Here is a 25,492-nt window from a genome sequence, read left to right as displayed (position 1 = left end):
AGTTGTAAACTTCAAGTGATGGGGTAAGAAATGTAATATATAGTTTACTAGGGAAGGTTTATCTTATTATGCTCAATGTGTTAAGCTTAACTTATTAGTTGGGGATGCTGTACATATCCAGCACTTGCTTGTGATTACAGAAGAGCAGACATCCATGCACTAAGTTTCTCTCCTAAGCTGAAGTTACCCAGTCGCTTGGCAATGATAGAGAAAGGGCAAGCTGTGCAAAGGTACAGAGGAAGAACTCATAAGTTGTTGGTTTTCTCACCTGCCCCTTTGGCTAAATACAAATAGCTCTATCAAATATTTAGATTTATGAACCTCACAGCAGGCTTAGTGCCTGAGGGTAGTCCCATTGTGCCATCTATTAATAGCTTTAAACTGTCCACCCTTTTATTGTAATAAATGCAGAAGGTATGTATGATATCATAGCATGCATGCATATCATAGCATGCATGTATGTATGATATACTATGTATGATATTATAGCATGCATGTATGCATGATATCAAGCATCAGCTACTACAATAAACATCACTGTCATTAAAATGAACTTACCGCATATCCGCTCTGTGTCCATGTTACTGTAAAAAACAAATGAATAGTTTTGGTTAGTTAGGAGCCATTAACACCCATACCCTATACTCATTAATTAAAAAGAAAATATAGTATACACCCAGCGAGCAAATCTTACTAATGTAATGTTCACTTTAAAGTCATTTTTTATATTGCTTTATTTTTACAATTTTAGTCTTGCTCTACCATTTTGTTTGTGTCATACAGAATAGAGTGAATTGGGAAAATAGCGCATTACAGCCACTAGTTGGAGCTGACAATCATAGTAAATGAGTAATTATTTCCTATGATCATCAGCTCTATCAAGTGGGCATACTGCACTATTGTCCTAATTCACCCTATTCTGTATGAATAATACCATTCAACTTGGTGAGAAAACAGCTGTCAGGACCTGGATCACCTGCTGGTGGCACTGTTGTTCCCTAGGTGGAAGGTTGTAGTTCTAGTGTCCACCAGCAGGTGTCCCCCAGCAGCCAGCAGACTCTAGTAATCAAGTTTCCACCTGATGCTGGCTGCTTGGAAGGTATTTAGGTCCTTCCCTTTTAGTGCATTTTTGCCCCAACGTTTTTCATTGCTGTTGCCATTTATCCTGATTGTACTCCTTCCGTATACCCTGCTGCCTTGTACCTGCTCTCCCTTGTTTCTGATCCCAGTTTTGTTTTCCTCTTCCCATCTGCTCCCTGTACCTCCAGTTTTCTGCTGCTTTTTAAGGATATCCATTGTGTATATATTGTATATATTAAATTGTTAATTAGCTTTAGTTTGTTATGTTTATTAGTCAGCTATTCTGTAACTGGGTTTTTGGTTCACTTGTATTTTTATGTTTGCTGTGTGCTGGTGGTTGGATGGTGTTTGTTTCACTGTAAATAAATCTCACTTAAAGCATATACTGTCTTTCCAAAAAGGCACTAAAAGGGAAGACCTAAATACCCTCCAAGCAGCCAGCATCAGGTGGAAACTGTTTTCTAAGGTCTGCTGGGAGACACCCGCTGGTAAACAATGGAACTACAACCCTTCCGCCAGGGGAACCACAGTGCCATCAGCGGGTAATCCAGGTGCTGACAATAGCCTTATGACACTCAATTTTGCCCCCACTCACACAGAACAAATGTACAAATAACAAATAGCTCTTCATTTTTTATATAAATATACATTTTAATCTAATCACTTAAAGCAGTGTTCTGGTCTCCCCCTCCAAAAATGAAAAGTCAGCAGCTACACATACAGGGCAGGTGGCATGCAAGGCATTCAAAAGAAGGTGCCTCCTGCAGAACTCCTCTACCGCCTGCCTTCTGCTGCGCTAAAAGGCAGGGCTCTGCTATGATTGGGGGGGGGCTCTGTGATAGGGGGCCTGTGTGGTTGGGGGGCTCTGAGATGAGGGACTGTTTGATTAGGGGGCTCTGTGATTGGGGAGTTTTTGATGGGGGGACTTCGATGCGAAATAGGGGCCTCTGATGTGAAGGGGGGGCTCTAATGTAAAAGGAAAGCTCTGATTTGAAGGTGGGGGGGGGGGCTTTGATGTGATAGAGGACCTCTGATGTGTTGGGTGGACTCTGATGTGAAAAGGGGGCCTCTGATGTGAAAGGGAGGCTCTGATGTGAAAGGGAGGCTCTGATGTGATGGAGGACCTCTGATGTGATAGAGGACCTCTGATGTGAAGGGAGGATTCTGATGTGTTGGAGAAACCTCTGATGTGAAGGGGGGCCTCTGATGTGATGGAGGACCTCTTATATAAAGGGGGGCCTCTGATGCGATGGAGGACCTCTGATGTGAAGGGAGTACTCTGACATGGAGGACCTCTGATGTATTGGGGAAACCTCTGTTGTGAAGGGAGGCCTCTGTTGTGATGGAGGACCTCTGATGTGAAGAAGGGCCTCTAATGTAAAGGGGGTCTCTGACGTGGTGGAGGACCTCTGATGTGAAGGGGGGTCTCTGATGTGGTGGAGGACTTCTTCTGATGTAAGGAGGGGACTCTCAAAAAAAACACCAATTAAATCTCATAGAATCCCAATAAGTGTTAGTCGCGCTACTAACACTTAATGGGTTTCTATGAGATTTAATTGGTGTTTTTTTTTTTGAGAATGTCATAATTGTAAAGTAGCTGCGACTTGTCTAAGTATCGACCTTTTTTTATGTTTTTTTATAATTTGAGCGCAGGGGACCATTTATTTGTCCTTTTAGTGTTTTTTTATAAGAAGGGGACTCTGACATGATGGGGGAACTCTGATGTGTTGGGGAAACCGCTGATGTGAAGGGGGACTTCTCATGTAAAGGTAATATCATCAGGTTGGTTGTGTTCATTGTCACAGGCTCAAGGTTTCCCATTGATGAATAACATTTATGTTTTTTTTTTACATTTTAGACTGTGATCCCGCCAGATGTATACTTTCTAAAGGGCACAGTGACTGAAAAAAGGTTAAAAAAAAACTGGCGCAGCTTTTTATTTCTTTTGTTTGACAATTGCTTGCTTCTGAAAATGGCCACAACTCAAAGTTTATGAACTTCGAGCAAGTTTCGCAAAACTGTTTGCAAACTAAACAGAGGCAGAGTCACCCATCTCTGGATTTAGGAAGGCATTGTATGTATGTTGTAACATGTGCATCTGATAAATATTCCAGTTAGTACAGATTTTTTCTCTTTAACAAGCACATACCTCTATGGCACATTTGTTCTGCCAACTACCATTTTCAGTATTTTCATTATTTGGATAAAAGTGTCTCTCGGAATTGTAAACAGACGCTCTCTTAACGAGTCTTCCTGTGCGTTCTGCTCGTTACCACTTCGGAAATACAATGCACAAGCTGTTCAATTCTTCTGCAAGATGTCATCTACCAAACTTGTAATCTTATGGCCTCTCCTATTATCTGTGATCCACCAGGCAATCATCAGCGCTCAGCTGTCATTTTTGGAACAGTTTGACAAAACGATTTTGGTTTTTCTTATTTCATCATTTCCAAATGATCCGAACGCTGGAGAATTTCCTGTCTCGAAATGTCAGTCTTGCTCCACATGGCTTATCCAGACCTAATTACTGTAAGATCTTTCTTTCAGTAAAAAAATAACTTGCCTATCATAACTCGAAAACTTTCCACACAAAGGAAAATCTCCATTGTGTTTTTTAAACATGTAGACTATTTTGATTTTGTATGTATGTGTAAATAAGAAATATGAGGTCATATTGTTTGCAAAAATCTACTATTAAATGTATATGTGGACCTAAATTCAGATGTTAACATTAAACTTTCTTCTTGAGATGAATGACTTAAAGGAAATTAAAATATTTTGTATTGGTAAAGCATTGTTTGCACCCTTTAGTGTGTCTCAGTCCTAATGATCCCCTGCAGCGACTTTGCAGCCACTTCATGCCCATGCGCACACTGGCATTGGCATACCGAATTTTCCGGCGTATAAGACGACTGGGCATATAAGACGACCCCCGAATTTTTAAGTTAAAACATAGGGTTTGGGCTATACTCGCCGTATAAGACTACCCCCCTTTCCGAGGCAAGTCAACACCATTGAACACCTTATTAATCTCCAAGGTACTGTAAGTAAGTATAAAATGTAATCTCTCAAAGCGCTGGCTGTCTTTGCCCTATTAATCCCCAAGGTACCATAAGTACCGTAAATATAATCTCATATATCTCCAAGGTACCATAAGGTAAGTATTAGATGTAATCTCTCAAGGCACTGGCTGTCTGTGCCGGAATCCTGTACCGGTATACCGTAGCTTCGGCTACATACAGTATACCGCAAATATTAAATTAAAACCCGCGCTTATGGTGTGAAGTAAAAAAATCTAAAATTATAAATATGTGAATGTGAAATGTATGCAGCTGCTGTTTCTCTAAGTAAATCTTAGAAAAAATAAAGGGTCAAATTTAAAACAGCGCTAGCAAATCTGATAAAACAATAAATTAATGTGAACAATCAAATTTATAAATAGTAAAATTGTGAATAAATAATGAATAGAATTTTAATATATAAGTCCTTTAAAGGTGAATGAAATTCAAAAATTGCTCTATTGCAGATAGTCTATTCAAAGGTGCTCAAGGTGACTGGCAAACCCTCTTGGTTCCCTACTCACCACAATGATAGATCTTAATCGCTTGAATAAAATATCAAGATGTTGCACTCAGCCTCTTTCCAGGGATAACTCAAGACCGCAATGTCTCCTGTGGGATAAATCCAACGCTCCTCCGTGGACCCCAAATAAGGAAACAAAAGGACCGCATATAGTGTAGTATGTTCATAAACATTTATTGCCCCAATAAAGTAAGAATCATACTCACAAACATAGTAAAAAAAAGCCGCAATGTATGAGAACAAATGGTGGTGGACGCCACTGATAGCGTGCGTTCCACCGTCAATCCAGGAAGCAAACCGGAAGTGACGATGACGATGACATACAGTATACCGCGCTAAGCCAATCACGGTGAGCGATGTATTCTATTATTGAATGCAAAAGCCTGCTTGGATTGGTGGAGTCAGAGAGGCAGGCTGATGTTACTCTCTCTGACTCCGCAAATCCGAGTAGGCTTTGCATTCAATAAAAGAATACATTGCTCACCGTGATTGGCTCAGCGCGGTATACTGTATGTAGCCGAAGCTACGGTATACCGGTACAGGATTCCCACACAGACAGCCAGCGAGTGAGAGATTACATCTACCGGTAATATTTACTTGCGGTACCTTGAAGATATATGAGAGATTACATTTACAGTACTTACGGTACCTTGGAGATTATTAGGGCACATCAAGCCAGCGCTTTGAGAGATTACACCTACTAATTTAACGCAGAGATTTTTATACTCCGCGTTTAAGACGACCCCCCCATTTTTGGGGGATTTTTTTTAGGTTAAAAAGTTGTCTTATATGCCGTAAAATACGGTATCTCAGGACGGGTTTCCTAATGGTGACAACGGGGAACCATGTCTGTGTATTGTGTGTTAAAACAGTCACTCGTAGTCTCCTTTGAAAGCCTATGTGACAGGGTGACAACAAAGGAGCACAATTAGGAGACGCTGTCACCCTATAACAGGGAATGATCACCATGTATTATTTTAATGCAAGCCTCAGATTTAAAATACTGAAAATGACTTTTTAAACTATTAATAGTAGTAAGTGTAGAGGTAAAAAAGGGGAGGTAAAAAAATGTTGATGCCAATAGTGTATGCAATAATCCTAGGAATATAAAAACACTATCTTTTTAAACCATCAATGAAAGTGAAATACAACATATAGATCATGTGAATAAACAAAATAAGTGATATCATTGAAAAACACTCCTGGGATCCAAAAAATATATCCAAATATTTATAATGTGCTAAAAGAAATATATTCGTATATATGTGCAATAAACATATATACAATAAAAATATGAATAAAAAATGAATATATGCATTGGAAAATATCCATCCAAGATGTGTAAACCAAAGTTCTTAGTATCAACCTTCAGTGAAAATCACACACATAAACGCCTTCATCAAAAAGTGACAAGTGAAAAAAAGTGACCTGTGCCTTAATACTTAGTGAGGGATAAGTGGTGTTCACTCATGCTCCCCCCCTTTGGGTTCACACTCACCACAGAGTCACACCCCTACACGGGCAAATACTACTCCTGATGACAGCTGGAGCTGGAGAGAGTCCAGAGAAGGGCAACTAAACTGATTAGGGGATTGGAGGACCTTAATTATGAAGAGCGTCTGCAATCGCTTGATTTATTCTCCCTGGAGAAGAGACGCCTGAGAGGGGGCATGATAGCAATTTATAAATATCTCAATGGTGATCTCGGCATAGAAAAACAGCTGTTCAGTCTAAGGGATTGCATGAGGACTCGAGGGCATACAATGCGTTTAGAGGAGAAGCGTTTTAACCTCAGGCAACCTGGGGGGTTCTTTACTGTTGGGGCTACAAGATTGTGGAATTCTCTACCACAAGAGGTGGTTTCTGCAGGAAGTATGGTGGCTTTAAAAAGACTCTTAGACGTACATCTCAAGGATCAGAACATTCAGGGGTATGTGAGATGATTACGGCCACACACACCTACACAGGTTGAACTGGATGGACTATTGTCTTTATTCAACCTCACCTACTATGTAACATCGATGAAACGCGTAGAGTGTCATTATGCCATTTCCGCTTGCGTACTTCCGGTCCGTGGAACGCACGGTGTTCAGGAGCTAGGGTTGTTCTTACCAGCTTATTGTTCCTCGGTTGTTTGTGAGTATATTGTACTATTATTATATATTGTACTATTGTTTGGAATAAATCATCTATATTTTAACATATTTACACTATGAGATGTTTGTTTCCATTTCTGCATACCTGTGGTAAATGAAATGAGTACCTAAGAGACTGGCAATTGTGGTCCATATCAGAGGTCCCTACTACTGGGCACATATAGGAGAAGCCATATACAGTCTGTGATCGATGCTTATTACCCCTTTAGGGGTTCTTCTCTCTGGTGAGTGCGGAACTGGGAGAGGGGGGGAGCACGAGTGTACCCACAGTCACGGCTTATCACTGAAGATTGGAAAATCACTGGCACTCAATCATTTAGTTATTTACTTATTTATTTTTTCTTCTGATGGACATTTTATGTGAGGTTATAGACTTAATTATTGACTGATATTTTTTCTTTTTGTAAATTTAATATGTGGAACATTTTTCACACATATTGTCACTTATTTGGCACTTAGTGACTTTTTATTGACACTTTTTTCTTTTTTTGGGGTTTATATATGCACTTTTTGCACATGAGCACTTTATGGATTTGTGCTGTAACTGTTTATAGTTTTTTTTATATTATTATTGACATTTGTTAGACCTCATGCACTTTTATTAGAGGTTTATTAGGATTTTGCATTTCCCATTTTTCAACCCACTGCTTTGATATTATTTACTTGTCCCCCAGGCAGCGCCACCTATTCCTCCCTTTATTATTAAAGAGCATTTAGATATAAGCCAGATTTGGATCCTCTCTTCTCCTACTCCTTGTCCGTCTGGCAGCTGGTTCTCTGAATATACTCGCACACAGATGGGTAGACAAAAGAAACAATCCATAGTGTAAATCGGGAGTAAATGACCTTTGCGTTAAGGTCTTTTTTTCTTTCCTTCTCTGATCCGCTTCTTCTCCTTTCAAAAAGTCTGTTTGTTGTGCAGTATAAAAATAGTTGTAGTCTGTAGTATGCAGTCTCTCCTCCTCTGAGAAAGACTCTGCATGCTACAGACTACAACTTTTTTTTTTTTTCTGCAGCGCCAATTTTTACCTCCCCCTTTGTTACCTTTATTCCTGATTTCCCACGTGTGTGGGATCTCTGAGGTAGGCAGCAGCCCTTCTCCGGATACCATAGCATGGAATCTCCAATTAACCATTTAAGTAGTAAGTGTAATGGCTTGTTAACACAAGCAGCAGTGCCTATCACCTCCTGAAAAAGGGATCTGCTGTGGATTGTGCAGATCACTTTTCAGAGGGCGGTACAGCAGTGGTTGGCAGGCATTCAGGAGGAAATCCAGCTGCTTTTTGGATGTCATCTTTTTTTTTTTTTTTTTTTTAAGCCTAGGGAGATTTTTGTATTAGAATACTACACCAAAACTGCAAGCAAAGCATTTGGTTGTAGCATGCTTACATTAACCTCAAGGGCCACTTTGACAGGCAATGAAACTCTGCAAAGTATCACAGGTACAACCCAGATCAATTGTATTGTTACAATTTAGCTGGGCAGCTAGAGGCAGTAAAATCACAGCTTAACCATCTGTTTTTACTGTCTCCCTGGCCACCTGCGTGAAAGAGCCCTTAGAGTTACTTATTTTCTTGAGGATTGAGGTCTCAGGCTCCCTTCAGTGCTGGCTATGTGGTGGCATGTAAAGTCCTTTAGGCTGGGATCCCATCTTAAAGGGGTTGTAAATCCTCATTTAAAAAAAAAATAAAAACAACAAACATGCCTATACTTACCTGCTCTGTGTAATCGTTTTGCACAGAGCAGTCCCGATCCTCTTCTTTTTGGGTGCCCCACTGGTGCTCCAGGCCCTTCCTCTTCATCGAGTGCACCCATGGAAAGCTGCTTTCCCTGGGGGCATCCATATAGGCTTGCTCCCGAGTCCTGCTGCTGCGTCCATTGACACAGACAGCGGGACTCAGCACCGCCCCCACTCCCGTGTCACTGGATTTGATTGACAGCATTGGGAGCCAATGGCCCACGTGAAGCCATAAGTAAGTTTTTTTTATGATCCCTTCTGAAGGGGGTGAGATCAGCCAGTTCACACGTGAAGTCCTAAGTATGTTGTCATATGATCCCTACTGAAAAGGTTCATCAGCCAGTCCACAATCTGATCTCTAATTTTAGTGGAGATCACATGACCAAGGGACATTGGTGATGAAAAGAAGTGAAGGCAAACTGAAGCAGCATTTTCTCCTTTACCCCTTCCTGCCCAGTCCTGGTGTCCCTTTATGCGGGTCTTTACGTCCAGGGGCAGGGTGGACTGCCTAATCAATGATTTCAAAAAAACAACAATATCTCTCCTGCGCTCGAGTGGTATGCGGGAAGGTGAATGTTCTAGGTGGTTTTATGACACAAATTAAGTGGTCTTGCTGCCCCCCTCAAGACCAAGGGTATCCAAAAGGCACTACAAGAAAACAACAAGAGAAGGGTGAACTAACCTTGTGCATTACCACTTAAAAGTTTATTGAAATCCTCAGAGCCAAAATCGCCACCCTCTGAGGAAGAGGGTCCTCCCTCGAAACGCGTAAGCCACATCAGGTTTTGAGGACGCCATCACGCTATCCAGCAGTAGAGAAGTGTCCTGGAAGTGAGCGGTGCCCATTTCCTATATGCTTGTTCATATGCTACGTTTGTGAGTATATTGTACGCTACCCTTCTTTAATTTTAATAAACTTTTAAGTGGTAATGCACAAGGTCGGTGCGCCCTTCTCTTGTTGTTTCTTGGACTGCCTAATCACATGACCCCTGTGATTGGCTCACAGTGGTCACATGATCAGGAGCCTGTCCCGCCAGCTCCTGATCATTACTAAAGCCTGGCAGCTGTCTGTGACAGCTCGGTCTCTGTGCCAGAAGGGCACAGGGCCTGCTATCAGCACAGGAACCTTGGCCATCCAAGGACACATATGTGCGGCATGTGGGCATTACACATATGTGTTATGTGGGTGAAAAGAGTCTAAAGAAAGTATTTCAACCCTTCTGTAGTTCTTTATCCATCCAATCTAGGCTTTTAATAGGGCATTTTATAAAGTGCTAATAATTGTAGAAAACCCCAGATGAAAACACTTCCGTCTAAAAGGGGCGGTTTGCAAAACTTTGGAGTTTTCTAAGGTGAATAGTCGGAAAATTGTTCATTAACACTGAATATATACATTTAAAATGTATTCTTCCTGACCCAACCTAAACACAAGTTGGTCATATTAGGAAAAAGAAAATAAGTAATAAAAAAAATCAAGGTGTAGGGAATTATATAAACAGAACCTTTACTATTGCTAGCGCAACCACAGCTTTCTCGTACATTAAATACTTTTGTCTATTTGTAAGAAGGCCAAAGATTCAACCACCCAAGCACACATTTGTATCCAAAATCGCTGATAAATAGATTTCAAGCTGTAGAGCTGTGGGGGAGATCAAATATCTCAACGCGTTTCACTGAGATGCTTCATCAGGAGGAGGGTGTTCTGAGGAAGATAAAGTACACCAAGATAAGGCTAAAATAATCACATACGGGGCACCACAGTACTGTAGAAAAGGAGGTGGACAACAGCACCAATAGGGTCTAGATATTAAGAACATTCTTTTGGGGTGGGGGGGGGGGTTCAACCATCACAAAGCATAAAAAAACAGGTGTAGCCCAAGCTTCTATGTATGGTAGAAGTCTTGCATAGCCCGGCCCAGGTGATGTAATGCATATAGGTCCGTGAACCACCAGGAAAAGCACGAAAATGGCGCATTTTCCACTGGGTATTAGAGATACTTCAAAAGTCTGTGTAGGCATAATATAACAAAATAGATAGTGAATACACTTTTAAAATTGATTTACTGGGATGACAAAAAGATGGAATAATAATACTTTAATCTCAGAGACTGACTATTCCTCCGTGATTGGTTGACATAATCAGCCGCAATAATATTCCTTTGAACACAGTCTCTGTAATGTCCCCTCTCTGTATCATTATCACTTTAGCTCATTGAAAGGCAGAGCATGGATTTATCTGATTGAAATGAACAATTATGATTATTACGTCTGCGGCTTGTCTCTTGTGATTTGTTATAGCTGTAGTTATACCAAGAATAGCTGCAGAACTGGATATCCTTATGTGCCCTGCTATTCATGGCTGAGATCTTATCAACCAAGCATAATCCAAAACGACCTAGTTCAGAATTGAAAGAATGATGTCCAACAGGAAAAAAGGTTTGAGAACTAGAACTATAATTGGTAACTGTCATGAGACATTTGCGACAACAATCTTTTGTCTTCATGAAAAGGCTTTGTTTAACGTGGTAAACGTAACCCTTAAACTGAATACTAGGCAGAAAGACACCAATTAATTCAACTCTATATTCATTATATATATATATATATATATATATATATATATACATACAGTGCCTTGCGAAAGTATTCGGCCCCCTTGAACTTTTCGACCTTTTGCCACATTTCAGGCTTCAAACATAAAGATATAAAACTGTAATTTTTTGTTAAGAGTCAACAACAAGTGGGACACAATCATGAAGTGGAACGAAATTTATTGGATATTTCAAACTTTGTTAACAAATAAGAAACTGAAAAATTGGGCGTGCAAAATTATTCAGCCCCTTTACTTTCAGTGCAGCAAACTCTCTCCAGAAGTTCAGTGAGGATCTCTGAATGATCCAATGTTGACCTAAATGACTAATGATGATAAATAGAATCCACCTGTGTGCAATCAAGTCTCCGTATGAATGCACCTGCACTGTGATAGTCTCAGAGGTCCGTTTAAATCATAAAGAACAAGGAACACACCAGGCAGGTCCGAGATACTGTTGTGGAGAAGTTTAAAGCCGGATTTGGATACAAAAAGATTTCCCAAGCTTTAAACATCCCAAGGAGCACTGTGCAAGCGATAATATTGAAATAGAAGGAGTATCAGACCACTGCAAATCTACGAAGACCTGGCCGTCCCTCTAAACTTTGAGCTCATACAAGGAGAAGACTGATCAGAGATGCAGACAAGAGGCCCATGATCACTCTGGATGAAATGCAGAGATCTACAGCTGAGGTGGGAGACTCTGTCCATAGGACAACAATCAGTCGTATACTGCACAAATCTGGCCTTTATGGAAGAGTGGCAAGAAGAAAGCCATTTCTTAAAGATATCCATAAAAAGTGTTGTTTAAAGTTTACCACAAGCCACCTGGGAGACACACCAAACATGTGGAAGAAGGAGCTCTGGTCAGATGAAACCAAAATCAAACTTTTTGGCAACAATGCAAAACGTTATGTTTGGCGTAAAAGCAACACAGCTCATCTCCCTGAACACACCATCCCCACTGTCAAACATGGTGGTGGCAGCATCATGGTTTGGGCCTGCTTTTCTTCAGCAGGGACTGGGAAGATGGTTAAAATTGATGGGAAGATGGATGGAGCCAAATACAGGACCATTCAGGAAGAAAACCTGATGGAGTCTGCAAAAGACCTGAGACTGGGACGGAGATTTGTCTTCCAACAAGACAATGATCCAAAACATAAAGCAAAATCTACAATGGAATGGTTCACAAATAAACATATCCAGGTGTTAGAATGGCCAAGTCAAAGTCCAGACCTGAATCCAATCGAGAATCCGTGGAAAGAACTGAAAACTGCTGTTCACAAACGCTCTCCATCCAACCTCACTGAGCTCGAGCTGTTTTGCAAGGAGGAATGGGCAAAAATTTCAGTCTCTCGATGTGCAAAACTCATAGAGACATACCCCAAGTGACTTACAGCTGTAATCGCAGCAAAAGGTGGCACTACAAAGTATTAACTTAAGGGGGCTGAATAATTTTGCACGCCCAATTTTTCAGTTATTTATTTGTTAAAAAAGTTTAAAATATCCAATAAATTTTGTTCCACTTCATGATTGTGTCCCACTTGTTGTTGATTCTTCACAAAAAATTACAGTTTTATATCTTTATGTTTGAAGCCTGAAATGTGGCAAAAGGTCGAAAAGTTCAAGGAGGCCGAATACTTTCGCAAGGCACTGTATATATATATATATATATATATATATATATACATTATCTCACAAAAGTGAGTACACCCCTCACATTTTTGTAAATATTTTATAATAACTTTTTATGTGACAACACTGAAACATCGTCTTTTGATGACGAAACGTTGGTGACTCCAGACGTAACGTCCACACGCCCCCTGTAAGAAGCCGGCTGTTTTTGAATACTATATGCTGTTCGGGAGACTTGCGGGACGCCGCGCTTTCATCCTACGATCAGCTAAATTCATGCCTGTTATCATCTGTAATTTGTGAGTAGTTTTTGTTTTAATAAATATTGCCTATTATTTTTACGGGATTACGCTATGGGCCTCTATTTCTTTCCTACATATTCACTTATGTGTGATGGAGTGATTGAGGAGTACCAAGCCTGACATCCTTTAACCATATTGATACAACCTAAAAATCAAAAAACGTGCTGCGTCAGAAGTGCACAAAAATAATTAGTGATTACATGAATCAACAAGTGTTATCAACAAAATATGGTGTCCATCATATGTGCTCTGATGAAACATAAATGTTCATATAAAGTGCTCCAAAGTAATGATTAGTATATCCAGGTGATGACAGGACAGCCTCAATCCCTTGTGAATCAAGCAGGAACCACCAGTGTGTGAACTCCCTCCACCAGTAAGATTGGCCTCTCACCTTGATACCAGACCCAAACGGGCCAGCATGAGCATATCAGGGGATAAACAGACTATCACAGGTAACCTCTCCAGCCTTCACCTCCGGGGGTCGCCAGGACATAAAATAAAGATAAAGCAAAGATCTAGTGCTCTCTGAATGTAAATAATGAGCTTTTATTGAGCATAAAGGGGTAACTCACATTTGTTGTGCACTCAGCCGTGCCTGCTATTATGGCATTCAGTGTTGGAGAGTAGCACCCGAGCGATCGGCGTCAGGCACGCAGGCTCCGCCTCCCTATACGCGTTACGCCTGGAGCGTGGGCTCCGTTTGGCTTCTTCGGTAGGGGTCACTATATTGATACAACCACTCGCCTGGAGAGGCTGCCCCTTTTGAAAGTAACCACGAAGCTCTGAAGTGCCTGGGTTTGACATCCTTTTGACCACACTGGTTTAATTACTAGCTGGGAGAGGCTGTCTCATTTAATTGAGCAGCCACGGAATTCTGGTAAGCTGCTTGCTATACCCGTGCACAGAGGTGTCCCCTTCTCACACTTTTCCTTGGTGTCACTGGAAAGAGTTTCTTCCTTTGAATATCCTGCATGAGGATCTACATTATTTGCACTTGTTTTTGTGGGACTGTATTCATTAATTTGGACACTATCCTTATCTTTTTATGAGTTTAGAAATTTATTATCATTTATAATCTCTTTCACCTAATTTTAGCGCTGCACTTTTTGGTTATATTGTACTTTTGAATCACTGTTAGTTTATTTTATGCTAGCTGCTTGCATTTATTTTATATAAGTCACTTACCTAATTGTCATATTAGCGCAGAAATTCCCCTTTTATAATTAACACTGAAAAAATGACACTTTGCTACAATGTAAAGTAGTGAGTGTAAAGCTTGTATAACAGTGTAAATTTGCTGTTCCCTCAAAATGACTCAACACACAGCCATCTAAACTGCTGGCAACAAAAGTACACCCCTAAGTGAAAACATCCAATTTGGGCCCAAAATGTCAAAATTTTGTGTGGCCGCCATAATTTTCTAGCACTGCCCTAACCCTCTTGGGCATGGAGTTCACCAGAGCTTCACAGGTTACCACTGGAGTCCTCTTCCACTCCTCTATGACGACATCACCGATCTGGTGGATGTTAGAGACCTTGCGCTCCTCCACCTTCCATTTGAGGATGCCCCACAGATGCTCAATAGGGTTTAGGTCTGGAGACATGCTTGGCCAGTCCTCAGCTTCTTTAGCAAGGCAGTGGTCATCTTGGAGGTGTGTTTGGGGTCGTTATCATGTTGGAATATTGTCCCGAGGTCCATTCTCCGAAGGGAGGGGATCATGCTCTGCTTTAGTATGTCACAGTACATGTTGGCATTCATGGTTCCCTCAATGAACTTTAGCTCCCCAGTGCCGGCAGCACTCATGCACCCCCAGACCAAGACACTCCCACCACCATGTTTGACTGTAGGCAAGACACACTTGTCTTTGTACTCCTCACCTGGTTGCTGCCACACGCGCTTGACACCGTCTGAACCTAATTGGTTTATCCTGGTCTCGTCAGACCACAGGACATGGTTCCAGTAATCCATGTCCTTAGTCTGCTTTTGCGGACTTTCTTGGGCATCATCTTTAGAAGAGGCCTCCTTCTGGGTCATGCAGACCAATTTGATGCAGTGTGTGGCGTATGGTCTGAGCACTGACAGGCTGAACCCCCCACCCCTTCAACTTCTGCAGCAATGCTGGCAGCACTCATACGTCTATTTCCCAAAGACAACCTCTGGATATGATGCTGAGCCCATGCACTCAACTTCTTTGGTCGACCATTGTGAGGCTTATTCTGAGTGTAACCTGTCCTGTTAAACCGTGCTGCAGCTCAGTTTCAGGGTCTTGGCGATCTTCTTATAGCCTAGGCCATCTTTATGTAGCGCAACAATTCTTTTCTTCAGATCCTCAGAGAGTTCTTTGCCATGAGGTGCCATGTTAAACTTCCAGTGACCAGTATGAGACACGTGCACTCAACTTCTTTGGTTGACCATGGTGAGGCCTGTCCTGAGTGGAACCTGTCTTGTTAAAGCACTGTAAGGTCTTGGTCACATAACACGGGGAGGGAAAATGGCTAATTGGGCCCAATTTGGACATTTTCACTTAGGGGTGTACTCAGTTTTGTTGCCAGCGGTTTAGACGTTAATGGCTGTTTGTTGAGTTATTTGGAGATGACAGCAAATTTACACAGTTATACAAGCTGTACACTAACTAATTTACATTGTAGCAAAGTGTAATTTCTTCAGTGTTGTCACTGCAAAATATTTACAAAAATGTGAGGGGTGTACTCACTTTTGTGAAATGCTGATATATACAGTGTGTATATATATATATATATATATATATATATACACTCAACACAATTCTAATCTTTTTGGCTCTATACACCACCATGATGGATTTGAAATGAAACAAACAAGATGTGCTTTAACTGCAGACTTTCAGCTTAAATTTGAGGGTATTTACATCCAAATAAGGTGAACGGTCTAGGAATTACAACAGTTTGTATATGTGCCTCCCACTTTTTAAGGGACCAAAAGTAATGGGACAATTGGCTGCTCAGCTGTTCCATGGCCGGGTGTGTGTTTTATTTCCCTCATTATCCCATTTACAGGGAGCAGATAAAAGGTCCAGAGTTAATTTCAAGTGTGCTATTTGCATTTGGAATCTGTTGATGTCAACTCTCAATATGAGATCCAAAGAGCTGTGACTGTCAGTGAAGCAAGCCATCATTAGGCTGAAAAAAACAAAACAAACCCATCAGAGAGATAGCAAAAACATTAGATGTGGCCAAATCAACAGTTTGGAACATCCTTAAAAAGAAAGAACGCACCAGTGAGCTCAGCAACACCAAAAGACCCGGAAGACCACGAAAAACAACTGTGGTGGATGAACGAAGAATTCTTTCCCTGGTGAAGAAAACACCCGTCACAACAGTTGGCCAGATCAAGAACACTCTCCAGGAGGTAGGTGTATGTGTGTCAAAGTCAACAATCAAGAGAAGACTTCACCAGAGTGAATACAGAGGGTTCGCCACAAGATGTAAACCATTGGTGAGCCTCAAAAACAGGAAGGCCAGATTTGAGTTTGCCAAACAACATCTAAAGAAGCCTTCACAGTTCTGGAACAACACCCTATGGACAGATGAGACCAAGATCAACTTGTACCAGAGTGATGGGAAGAGAAGAGTATGAAAAAGAAAAGGAACTGCTCATGATTCAAAGCATACCACCTCATCAGTGAAGCATGGTGGTGGTAGTGTTATGGTGTGGGCATGTATGGCTGCCAATGGAACTGGTTCTCTTGTATTTATCGATGATGTGACTGCTGACAAAAGCAGCAGGATGAATTCTGAAGTGTTTCGGGCAATATTATCTGCTCATATTCAGCCAAATGCTTCAGAACTCATTGGACGGCGCTTCACAGTGCAGATGGACAATGACCCGAAGCATACTGCGAAAGCAACCAAAGAGTTTTTTAAGGGAAAGAAGTGGAATGTTATGCAATGGCCAAGTCAATCACCTGACCTGAATCCGATTGAGCATGCATTTCACTTGCTGAAGACAAAACTGAAGGAAAAATGCCCCAAGAACAAACAGGAACTGAAGACAGTTGCAGTAAAGGCCTGGCAGAGCATCACCAGGGATGAAACCCAGCGTCTGGTGATGTCTATGCATTCCAGACTTCAGGCTGTAATTGACTGCAAAGGATTTGCAACCAAGTATTAAAAAGGGAAAATTTGATTTATGATTGTTAATCTATCCCATTACTTTTGGTCCCTTAAAAAGTGGGAGGCACATATACAAACTGTTGTAATTCCTACACCGTTCACCTGATGTAAATACCCTCAAATTAATGCTGAAAGTCTGCACTTAAAGCACATCTTGTTTGTTTAATTTCAAATCCATTGTGGTGGTGTATGTCCCAATATTTATGGACCTGACTGTATGTATATATATATATATATATATGTTTTTGTTTTTTAAATGCAAGCAGTGTAAGTACCCGAACTCGACCTGGCATTAGCCTCTTACAGTTCTTGTACAGCAGGGCTGAAAGGAGAGAGAAAAAGGCAGCAAAGGGAACTATTCAGATGGCAGAGTATCAGAGAAATGAGCTCATCAGTGTGCTGCTTCTCCTTTTACTGTCCAGTCACAGGCTGAGGTGGTCAAAGACCATCTGGGCTCAGAGGAAGTGAACTGAATGATGCTGACCATCAGAATGAGGCCATCTTGTGGCAGAAAGGAAGTACTGTGGGTGTGCAGAATGGAATAAAAATAAAAGTGAACTGGCTTTTTTATTTTAGCTTTTACTAGATGATTTATTTTTATCTTAATATTTTTGGATGGAGGTCTGTTTAACGGGAAGGAAAACGGTGTCTCTTTGGCATTTTACTTTAGAGGCAGGGTTTCAATGTACCCTAAAGATTAATGTAGCATTAAACCCTTTCCTATTTAAATTATTTGTCAGAATTTCCAACCTTAGCACGTGCAATTTACAACGCTGCTGGCTTCTGCGCTTTCACTGCATCTTCCCTGAACTTCTGTTCTTCACGGAAAAGAGTTAACAGTGGACAGTGCAGTCTCAAGCCAATCTGTTAGCTTAGAGAAGGGAGGAATCAGAAGCAGGGAGGAGCAGGGGAATGTGTTGCCATCCTAGGCTACGGGGCTGTATATTTCTATTGATAATTACAGTGTAGAGAAACACAACTCTAGTTCCTGCTTGCAGGGGTGACTGCATAGGATGCTGCAAAAGAAGGGAGCCACCCTGAAATAGGGGCAACAAAATATAATTTTATGGATTTATGGACTTCAGCCATTCATTAGGAGGGTTATGCCAATGATGTGGGCTGGGGACAAAGAGAAATATCCAAGGAGCCCTTCTAGAAGGGTGCTTAGCTACCCAGGCTCTCCAAGTGCCAAATTAGTGTTGGAGCGTCTTTAGCCTTTCAAACTTTTCCTGAAGAGGGTTTAGTGTTGGGGTGTCCTTGACAGTGGTGTATTTAAGTTTTGTGCTGCCCTAGGCAAGACTAAAATTGGGCGCCCCTCCCCATCCTATGTAAATGTGCCCCACTCCTTCCTTTTTAATGGATGTGACTCCCTCCAAAACTGAAAGACTACAAGTCCCAGCATGAACCCCTGAGATCTCATGAGAGGGGGGGGTGAGAGGGGGGGTGAGAGGGGGTGGGAGAGAGAGGGGGGGTGGGTGAAGGAGTGAGAGAGAGGGGGATGAGAGAAAGAGGGGGTGAGAGAGAGGGAGTGAGAGAAAGGGGGTGAGAGAGAGAGGGGTTGAGAGAGAGAAAGGGGGGATTAGAGAGAGAAAGGGGGGATGAGAGAGAGAGGGGGATGAGAGAGAGAGAGGGGATGAGAGAGAGAAAGAGAGGGGGATGTGAGGGAGAGAGAGGGGAGTGAGAGAGATGGGGGATGAGAGAGAGAGGGGGGGATGAGAGAGAGAGGGGGGTGAGAGAGAGAGGGGGATGAGAGAGAGAGGGGGGGTGAGAGAGAGGGGGATGAGAGAGAGAGGATGAGAGAGAGAGAGGATGAGAGAGAGAGAGGATGAGAGAGAGAGAGGGGGATGAGAGAGAGAGAAAGAGAGAGAGAGAGAGAGGCAGCTCTAGCAACTAGTGGCCAATAGAGTCTAAGGTGGAGGGGGCTTTTTTGACACCCCCCTGCAAAGTGCCGCCCTAGGCCTGGGCCTTGTCGGCCTAGGCCATAATACAGCACTGGTCCTTGGTCTACCAGGGCTGCTGCCTAGGGAGGTGGTAGCTGATTAAAAGGCCTTTTTGCCTTACAGTGCCAGAACCTGAAGGTTAAGAACAGGCCTATGCTAGGGCTTGGAAGACACGAAGGTGGCTATTACAGAGGAGTACCTTCAGAGAAGATTGCTTAACTCATTGCTGGTGTTGACATTCAATTGAATATTGCCTGTTTTAGTTTAAAGGCACACCACTAGCTTGTAGAAGGGGTTACAGAAGTTCTTTTTTGAGTGGAGGGATACTATGTCCCTATTTTTGGGTATCCTGTAATCTCTAACCCTCTCTCCCCTGGACATTGGGCAAAAAAAAACCCACAAGAAGAGATCAATGTCAGTCACTGGGTCAACAATGGTTGGTCTGGGAGTGCTTGGGGCAACAGTAAAGCCCCGTACAAACGCACAGATTGTTGGCCAACCGATCGGCCGTCTTTTGTCCAGTGTTGTTTGTAGGTTGAAATGTGCTCTAGACTTGCACTGGACTTTTGTTGGCCAACAAAAAACAACTTCAGAAGTGATGTCATGTGATGGTTGACTTTCCGTGTGTTTTTTCTTCTCTGAGCATGCCCAGACTTGCTCATCTGATTTGTGTCTGCCGAAATCTGTACTGACTGAGGAACAGTCGGCCGTTCTGTTGTTGGCCAACAAAAATTTTATAGCATGCACACCAGATTTTTTTCGGCCGCAAATTCGCAGTTGGTTGTCGGAAGCATCATACTAACAAGCCTACAATCGGCAGATCGGACGTTGGCCGACAATTTACGGCCAACAATCTGTGCGTGTGTACGGGGCTTAAGTCAGTGCACCATCTGTGGGGTTTGGAAGGACCCAATAATTTAGTGGCTCCTAGGGGGTTAGGCTCCACAACAGCAAAGGATGCAAAAAAGCCCTAGCTCAGGAAAAGGGAACTCAATGGCTGGAAAGACTTCTGCCAAGTCTACAAAAGGACAGTGTGAGCATAACCAATAGTCTATGTCTGCTGTTGAATGTTTAACACACAATGATGTTGTCACCTTACAACATGTTATTAGTAAAAATGAGACACTCATGAGACCCTCATTCCTTGAGGACTTTTTATAATAGTATTCTGCATTTCTCGAAAATGCTAATCCTAACATTGGAGATGAAGGCCAATTTGGGATTCATCTGTCATAATTTAAACAAAATCTAAGAGACTCATGTTAGCAGTTCAGAGAATATAACTACTTTGTTGCCATGGGAAACAATTTCTATTTAGAATATTTCTATATTTGAAACATTTGGAAAACAATATAGAAAATAGTTCCCATTGGAACAAATTAGGAATAATTAGACATCCTGAAAAAAACCAGGAGTAATCAGATAGCACAATTAGCCCATAACTAGCTGATAAAAATGATTTACCAAAGATATCTTATGCGTGTTATTTATGGTGGAACGGAGATGTAGTTTCTCCAAAAGACCATTATCTCCATCCATTCAATGCTTCTTAAACTGATGATTTCTAGAAGTTGCACAATTAAGAAATAGAAAATTCGATGTTATTTTAAAAAATAATGAGCTTCTTTAATGGAACGTGCTGTGTGATGCGCTGCAACACACATAGTTACATAGTTAGTCAGGTTAAAAAAAAGACACATATATATATACTATATATATATATATATATATATATATATATATATAGTACCATTTTGGAGAAGCGAAGATGAGAGTCCGATCACACAAATTTATTAATTCCATTTTGAAATTTGGTTATATAAATGTTGTTTATCCTAATAGGAAGTGCTCTAAATGAATATATTAATTTTGGGAGGATAGTCATTTTAATGGCCGTACTTCTACTCAAGAATGAGATATGATAGGATTTCCAAAGCCTAAGCATTCTTCCTAATTTGAGCAAAAGTGGGATATAGTTTTTGGAGAAAAGGATGATGTTTTTTGAAGCTTTAATGAAGCTTGGTAAATGTCCTTTGTGTGTTGATTTTCTATTTGTTTTAAAGTGGCCCAGTAGAACTCCAGTTCAGTAGTTCCCCCACTCAGCAGATCCCCAGCTCATTAGTACCCTTGTTCAGCACATCCTCTGCACACTTTGTACTTCATTATCTGTGTCCACCAGTAAGTAGTTATAGGAGGAGTCCCTTTAAAGTGCAGTTTAAGCAGAGGAATCTGCAGCTAGCACATTTCTCCCATGTAAGAAGTGAGTATGCCTCATGGGTTTGAGAAGTGGGATTTATCTTCCATTCTATGAATAGTGTAGGTCCGACTGAAAATGGGGTACTTTGACGCAGTGGTGGGCTTAATAACGGTATGGCCATATCGTGTGACTAAATTCCCATATTTACTTTTTAAGATCAGGTGTTTTTAAGTAGTCCTGTAAGATTTGAAAGTAAACTTATGTGCGCTATTCTCTATGGTTCAATTTATTTACTAGTCTTTATAGCAGCATCAACCTTACAAATGTATTGTATAACCCTTTGTTCCTCTGCTCAATAGTACCCCCAGCTCTGCTGATGCCCCTCTCAGTAGTACCCCCAGCTCTGCTGATCCCCTGCTCAGCAGAACCCCCAAACTCTGCTGATCCCCCACTCAGTAGTAACCCCTAGCTCTGCTGATCCTGTGATTTCCTGATCCTCCTCTCTCTTCGGTCCCCACTCATTTACCGCTATATTGCTCCCATCCTGCTCACCACCTGTGACATCCTCTAGTTTTACCTTCTCTGGTCCTCCAGTTCTGCTGATCCTCTGTCGCTTAGTCCTCCCTCTCTGGTCCTCCCTCACCTTCTCCTATAGCTTTCCCATGTTGCACACCACTTGTGCCATCTGCTAGTTGATTTGCTCCAGTCCAGACCCCGCTCACCTTCCTCCTGCTCCACACTGTACACCAGATGTGAAGTCTGCCCCAGACACTTCCAGACTACATACACATGAACCAAACTGTGACTGGTGATGATGACGTCTTTGACGTCTGATGATATCTCATACCTGCATCACCTCCAAAATAAAGTAACGCTAACACTGAATAAAAGCCCTTCAATAGCTTTAGGTGCAAGCTTTATCATAGACTCCTATGGAGGCTTTTGAGGGAGGTGAAGCTCCAAGAAAGCGACATGGGGTTTAATTTTTGAAGCGAAGCAAACACATCGTGTGACCAGGACTGTAAGCTTACTATTTTATTTGAACAATGGGTAAGGGAGTGACCAGCGCTATGGAATACTGAAATAGATTTTTTCAGGTGCAGAAGCGGCCACCAACCAACCCCCAAGGATTAGGAGCCAAGTTTGTATGGGAAAAGGATAAGCGGTTGGAATCGGCGCTACCTGATATATAATGTGCCAAAATCTCACAAAATAGTAGTATACCCAGACCGCAAAACAACAATCAATATATAGAAAATGTGCAGGATAAAGTGCAAGTGCAAATGTGCAAAATGACAAAAATGAGGTCTGGGTTGGATATATATATATACACCTTAAAAAGTGCTGAAAAGTACTACAAAGAATATCACAAGGTGCAGATAAAATAATTTTAATGTGAAGTGCAAGAAATTAATACTCTATAGATGGTGCTCCAAGGTCTCAATGACCTGAATAATAAAGAAATATAAACAGTGGCAAAGAAATATATAGTGGGGGTAAAACAAGGGGAAAACCCCTATACAGAGAACTGTGCTCAAATGAATGTCCGTGATAGGTGAGACAAATAGTAATGTGAAGGTGAGTATGGTGGAACTCAAGTGCCTATAACTGAAGTGTCCACTGGAGGTCGCACTCACCCTTAGAAAAAAAGGTAACCAAAAATGGGTGAATAGATTTCCATCAGGGGGATTAAGTCCGGTCTGATAATCCTAAGCAGGGTTCCTGGAAATCCTCACGGATAAGCGGGTCCCATCTAAGTGCTCAAACATAAAGACATCCCCATGGTGTAGTATACACTGTGAACATTGTATAACAGATCGTAGTAACTCACGGTTAAGTTTCAGGCTGATCGATTCAGAGTGTAAGGTGCAGCGCCGGGAAGCTTCCGCATTCCAACCACGGCAAACTGAAAACCGGAAGTGACGTTGCCGCAAAGTACCGTCCTACGCGTTTCGTCATTGGGCGTCTACTGGAGCGTCCAATGACGAAACGTGCAGGGTGGTACTTTGTGTCAATGTCACTTCCGCTTTGCAGTTTGCCGTGGTTGGAACGCGGAAGCTTCCCGACGCTACACCTTACACTCTGAATCGATCAGCCTGAAACTTAACCGTGAGTTACTACGATCTATTATATAATGTTCACAGTGTATACTACACCATGGGGATGTCTTTATGTTTGAGCACCTAGATGGGACCCGCTTATCTGTGAGGAATTCCAGGAACCCTGCTTAGGATTATCAGACCGGACTTAATCCCCCTGATGGAAATCTATTCACCCATTTTTGGTTACCTTTTTTTCTAAGGGTGAGTGCGACCTCCAGTGGACACTTCAGTTATAGGCACTTGAGTTCCACCATACTCACCTTCACATTACTATTTGTCTCACCTATCACAGGCATTCATTTGAGCACAGTTCTCTGTATAGGGGTTTTCCCCTTGTTTTACCCCACTATATATTTCTTTGTCACTGTTTATATTTCTTTATTATTCAGGTCATTGAGACCTTGGAGCACCATCTATAGAGTATTAATTTCTTGCACTTTACATTAAAATTATTTTATCTGCACCTTGTGATATTCTTTGTAGTACTTTTCAGCACATTTTAAGGTGTATATATCCAACTCAGACATCATTTTTGTCATTTTGCACATTTGCACTTGCACTTTATCCTGCACATTTTCTATATATTGATTGTTGTTTTGCGGCCTGGGTATACTACTATTTTGTGAGATCTTGGCACATTATATATCAGGTAGCGCCGATTCCAACCGCTTATCCTTTTACTATTTTATTTAGTGACAGGTGCTTTGATTGGCATTCAGAGCCCTTTAAAAAAAAGCGTGTCAAATGCCACATTTTGAAGCCATTGTAAAAAAGCCCAAAGAGTGCTTCCTTGTCTTTTGTAATGATGTGAAAGTGAATAACTCGTAATCGCCTCTTCTCAAGAGAGAATAAATTTAGTTCCTCTAATCTCTCCTCAAAGCTGAGCTCCTCTATGCCTCCTATTAGTTTGGTTGCCCTTCTCTGCACTTTCCAGTTCTCTGATATCCTTTTTGTGAACTGGTGACCAAAACTGACCTGCATATCCACACACTTGTGGTTTGGAATTGCGTGTGGGTGCCTTTGAAAAGATACTGCGTGTTGCAGTCACAGGCGCATTTTACAGCGTGTCACTGTAATGCGACAGTGAGAATAGACCCATAATCAAGCCGGCATTACATAAACAGGTTTCAAAAACAGTTAAAATGCTTTTACAGTTGAACCATGAACAGATGAATGCAAAGATAATATGGACACACACAAAAGTCTTTGTAATTCTGCTTAGGCAATTGTGTAACTTAGACACCTCTGCCAGATAGCACAGCCAGAACATAAGTGTTCATTGCAGCATCAGCGGCATCAGAACTTGGCAGCATCAGAAACACATCCCCACCTGCTGACTGGACAATGAAGGAGCTTCTGTAAATGAAAAGCCATTTATGAATGGAGGACAGACAGATGAATGAAAGGTCCGCCTCCTCCATTCATAGAGCGCTGCCAGCACCATAGCAACCAATAGCATTCTAGGGTCAGGACACACAACATCATTCATAGCTATAGTGAAGGTGGCCAGGCCAGCTAACATGGACCATGTCAATACATGATCCAGGCCATGTGGTTTGCAGGGCCACTTCCCATTCCCAACATTCAAGTGAATACAGAAGTTCGCCTCCTCTGCCTCCTGCCCTCTGCAGCAATGCTGGAGCCAAAAGCTAGGGCTCTGGCATGAAGAGGGCACTGTGTGATTGAGGTGCTCTGTGATGGGACATGTATGATGGGGGGGACCTCTGATGTATAGGGGTGACTCTAAAGTGATTGGGGGCTCTCATGTATAGGGAGGCCTATGATGTATAAGGGGTGTACTGATGTGACAGGGGGGCTTCCGACATGAAGGGGTGACTCTGTTTTCATGGGGCCTCTGACATCATTGGGGACCTCTTATGTGAAGAGTTGATGGGAGGACCTCTGACAAGATTAGGGACATCTGAAATAAAGGAGGGCTCTAAATTGATGGGGGGGGGACCTCTGCTGTGAAGGTAGGGCTCTGATTTGATGGCGGGGACCTCAGCTGTGAAGGG

At 41.9% G+C, this 25,492-nt stretch overlaps 1 protein-coding gene across 1 annotated transcript in view; it reads right to left on the bottom strand.

Moving 5' to 3' along the window:
• Window positions 1-25,492, bottom strand: part of NECAB3 (N-terminal EF-hand calcium binding protein 3) — a 157,461-nt gene that overhangs the window by 94,920 nt on the left and 37,049 nt on the right. Inside the window, exon 4 of the mRNA XM_082271842.1 lies at window positions 559-584. Within this exon, the coding sequence (XP_082127968.1) occupies window positions 559-584 (26 nt within the window). The remainder of the gene's footprint in view (window positions 1-558; window positions 585-25,492) is intronic.

This window comes from Pelophylax lessonae (genome assembly GCF_965119305.1).
Source record: "Pelophylax lessonae genome assembly, chromosome: 11".
NCBI lineage: Eukaryota > Metazoa > Chordata > Amphibia > Anura > Ranidae > Pelophylax > Pelophylax lessonae.
This window is presented reverse-complemented; position numbering and strand designations above follow the sequence as displayed.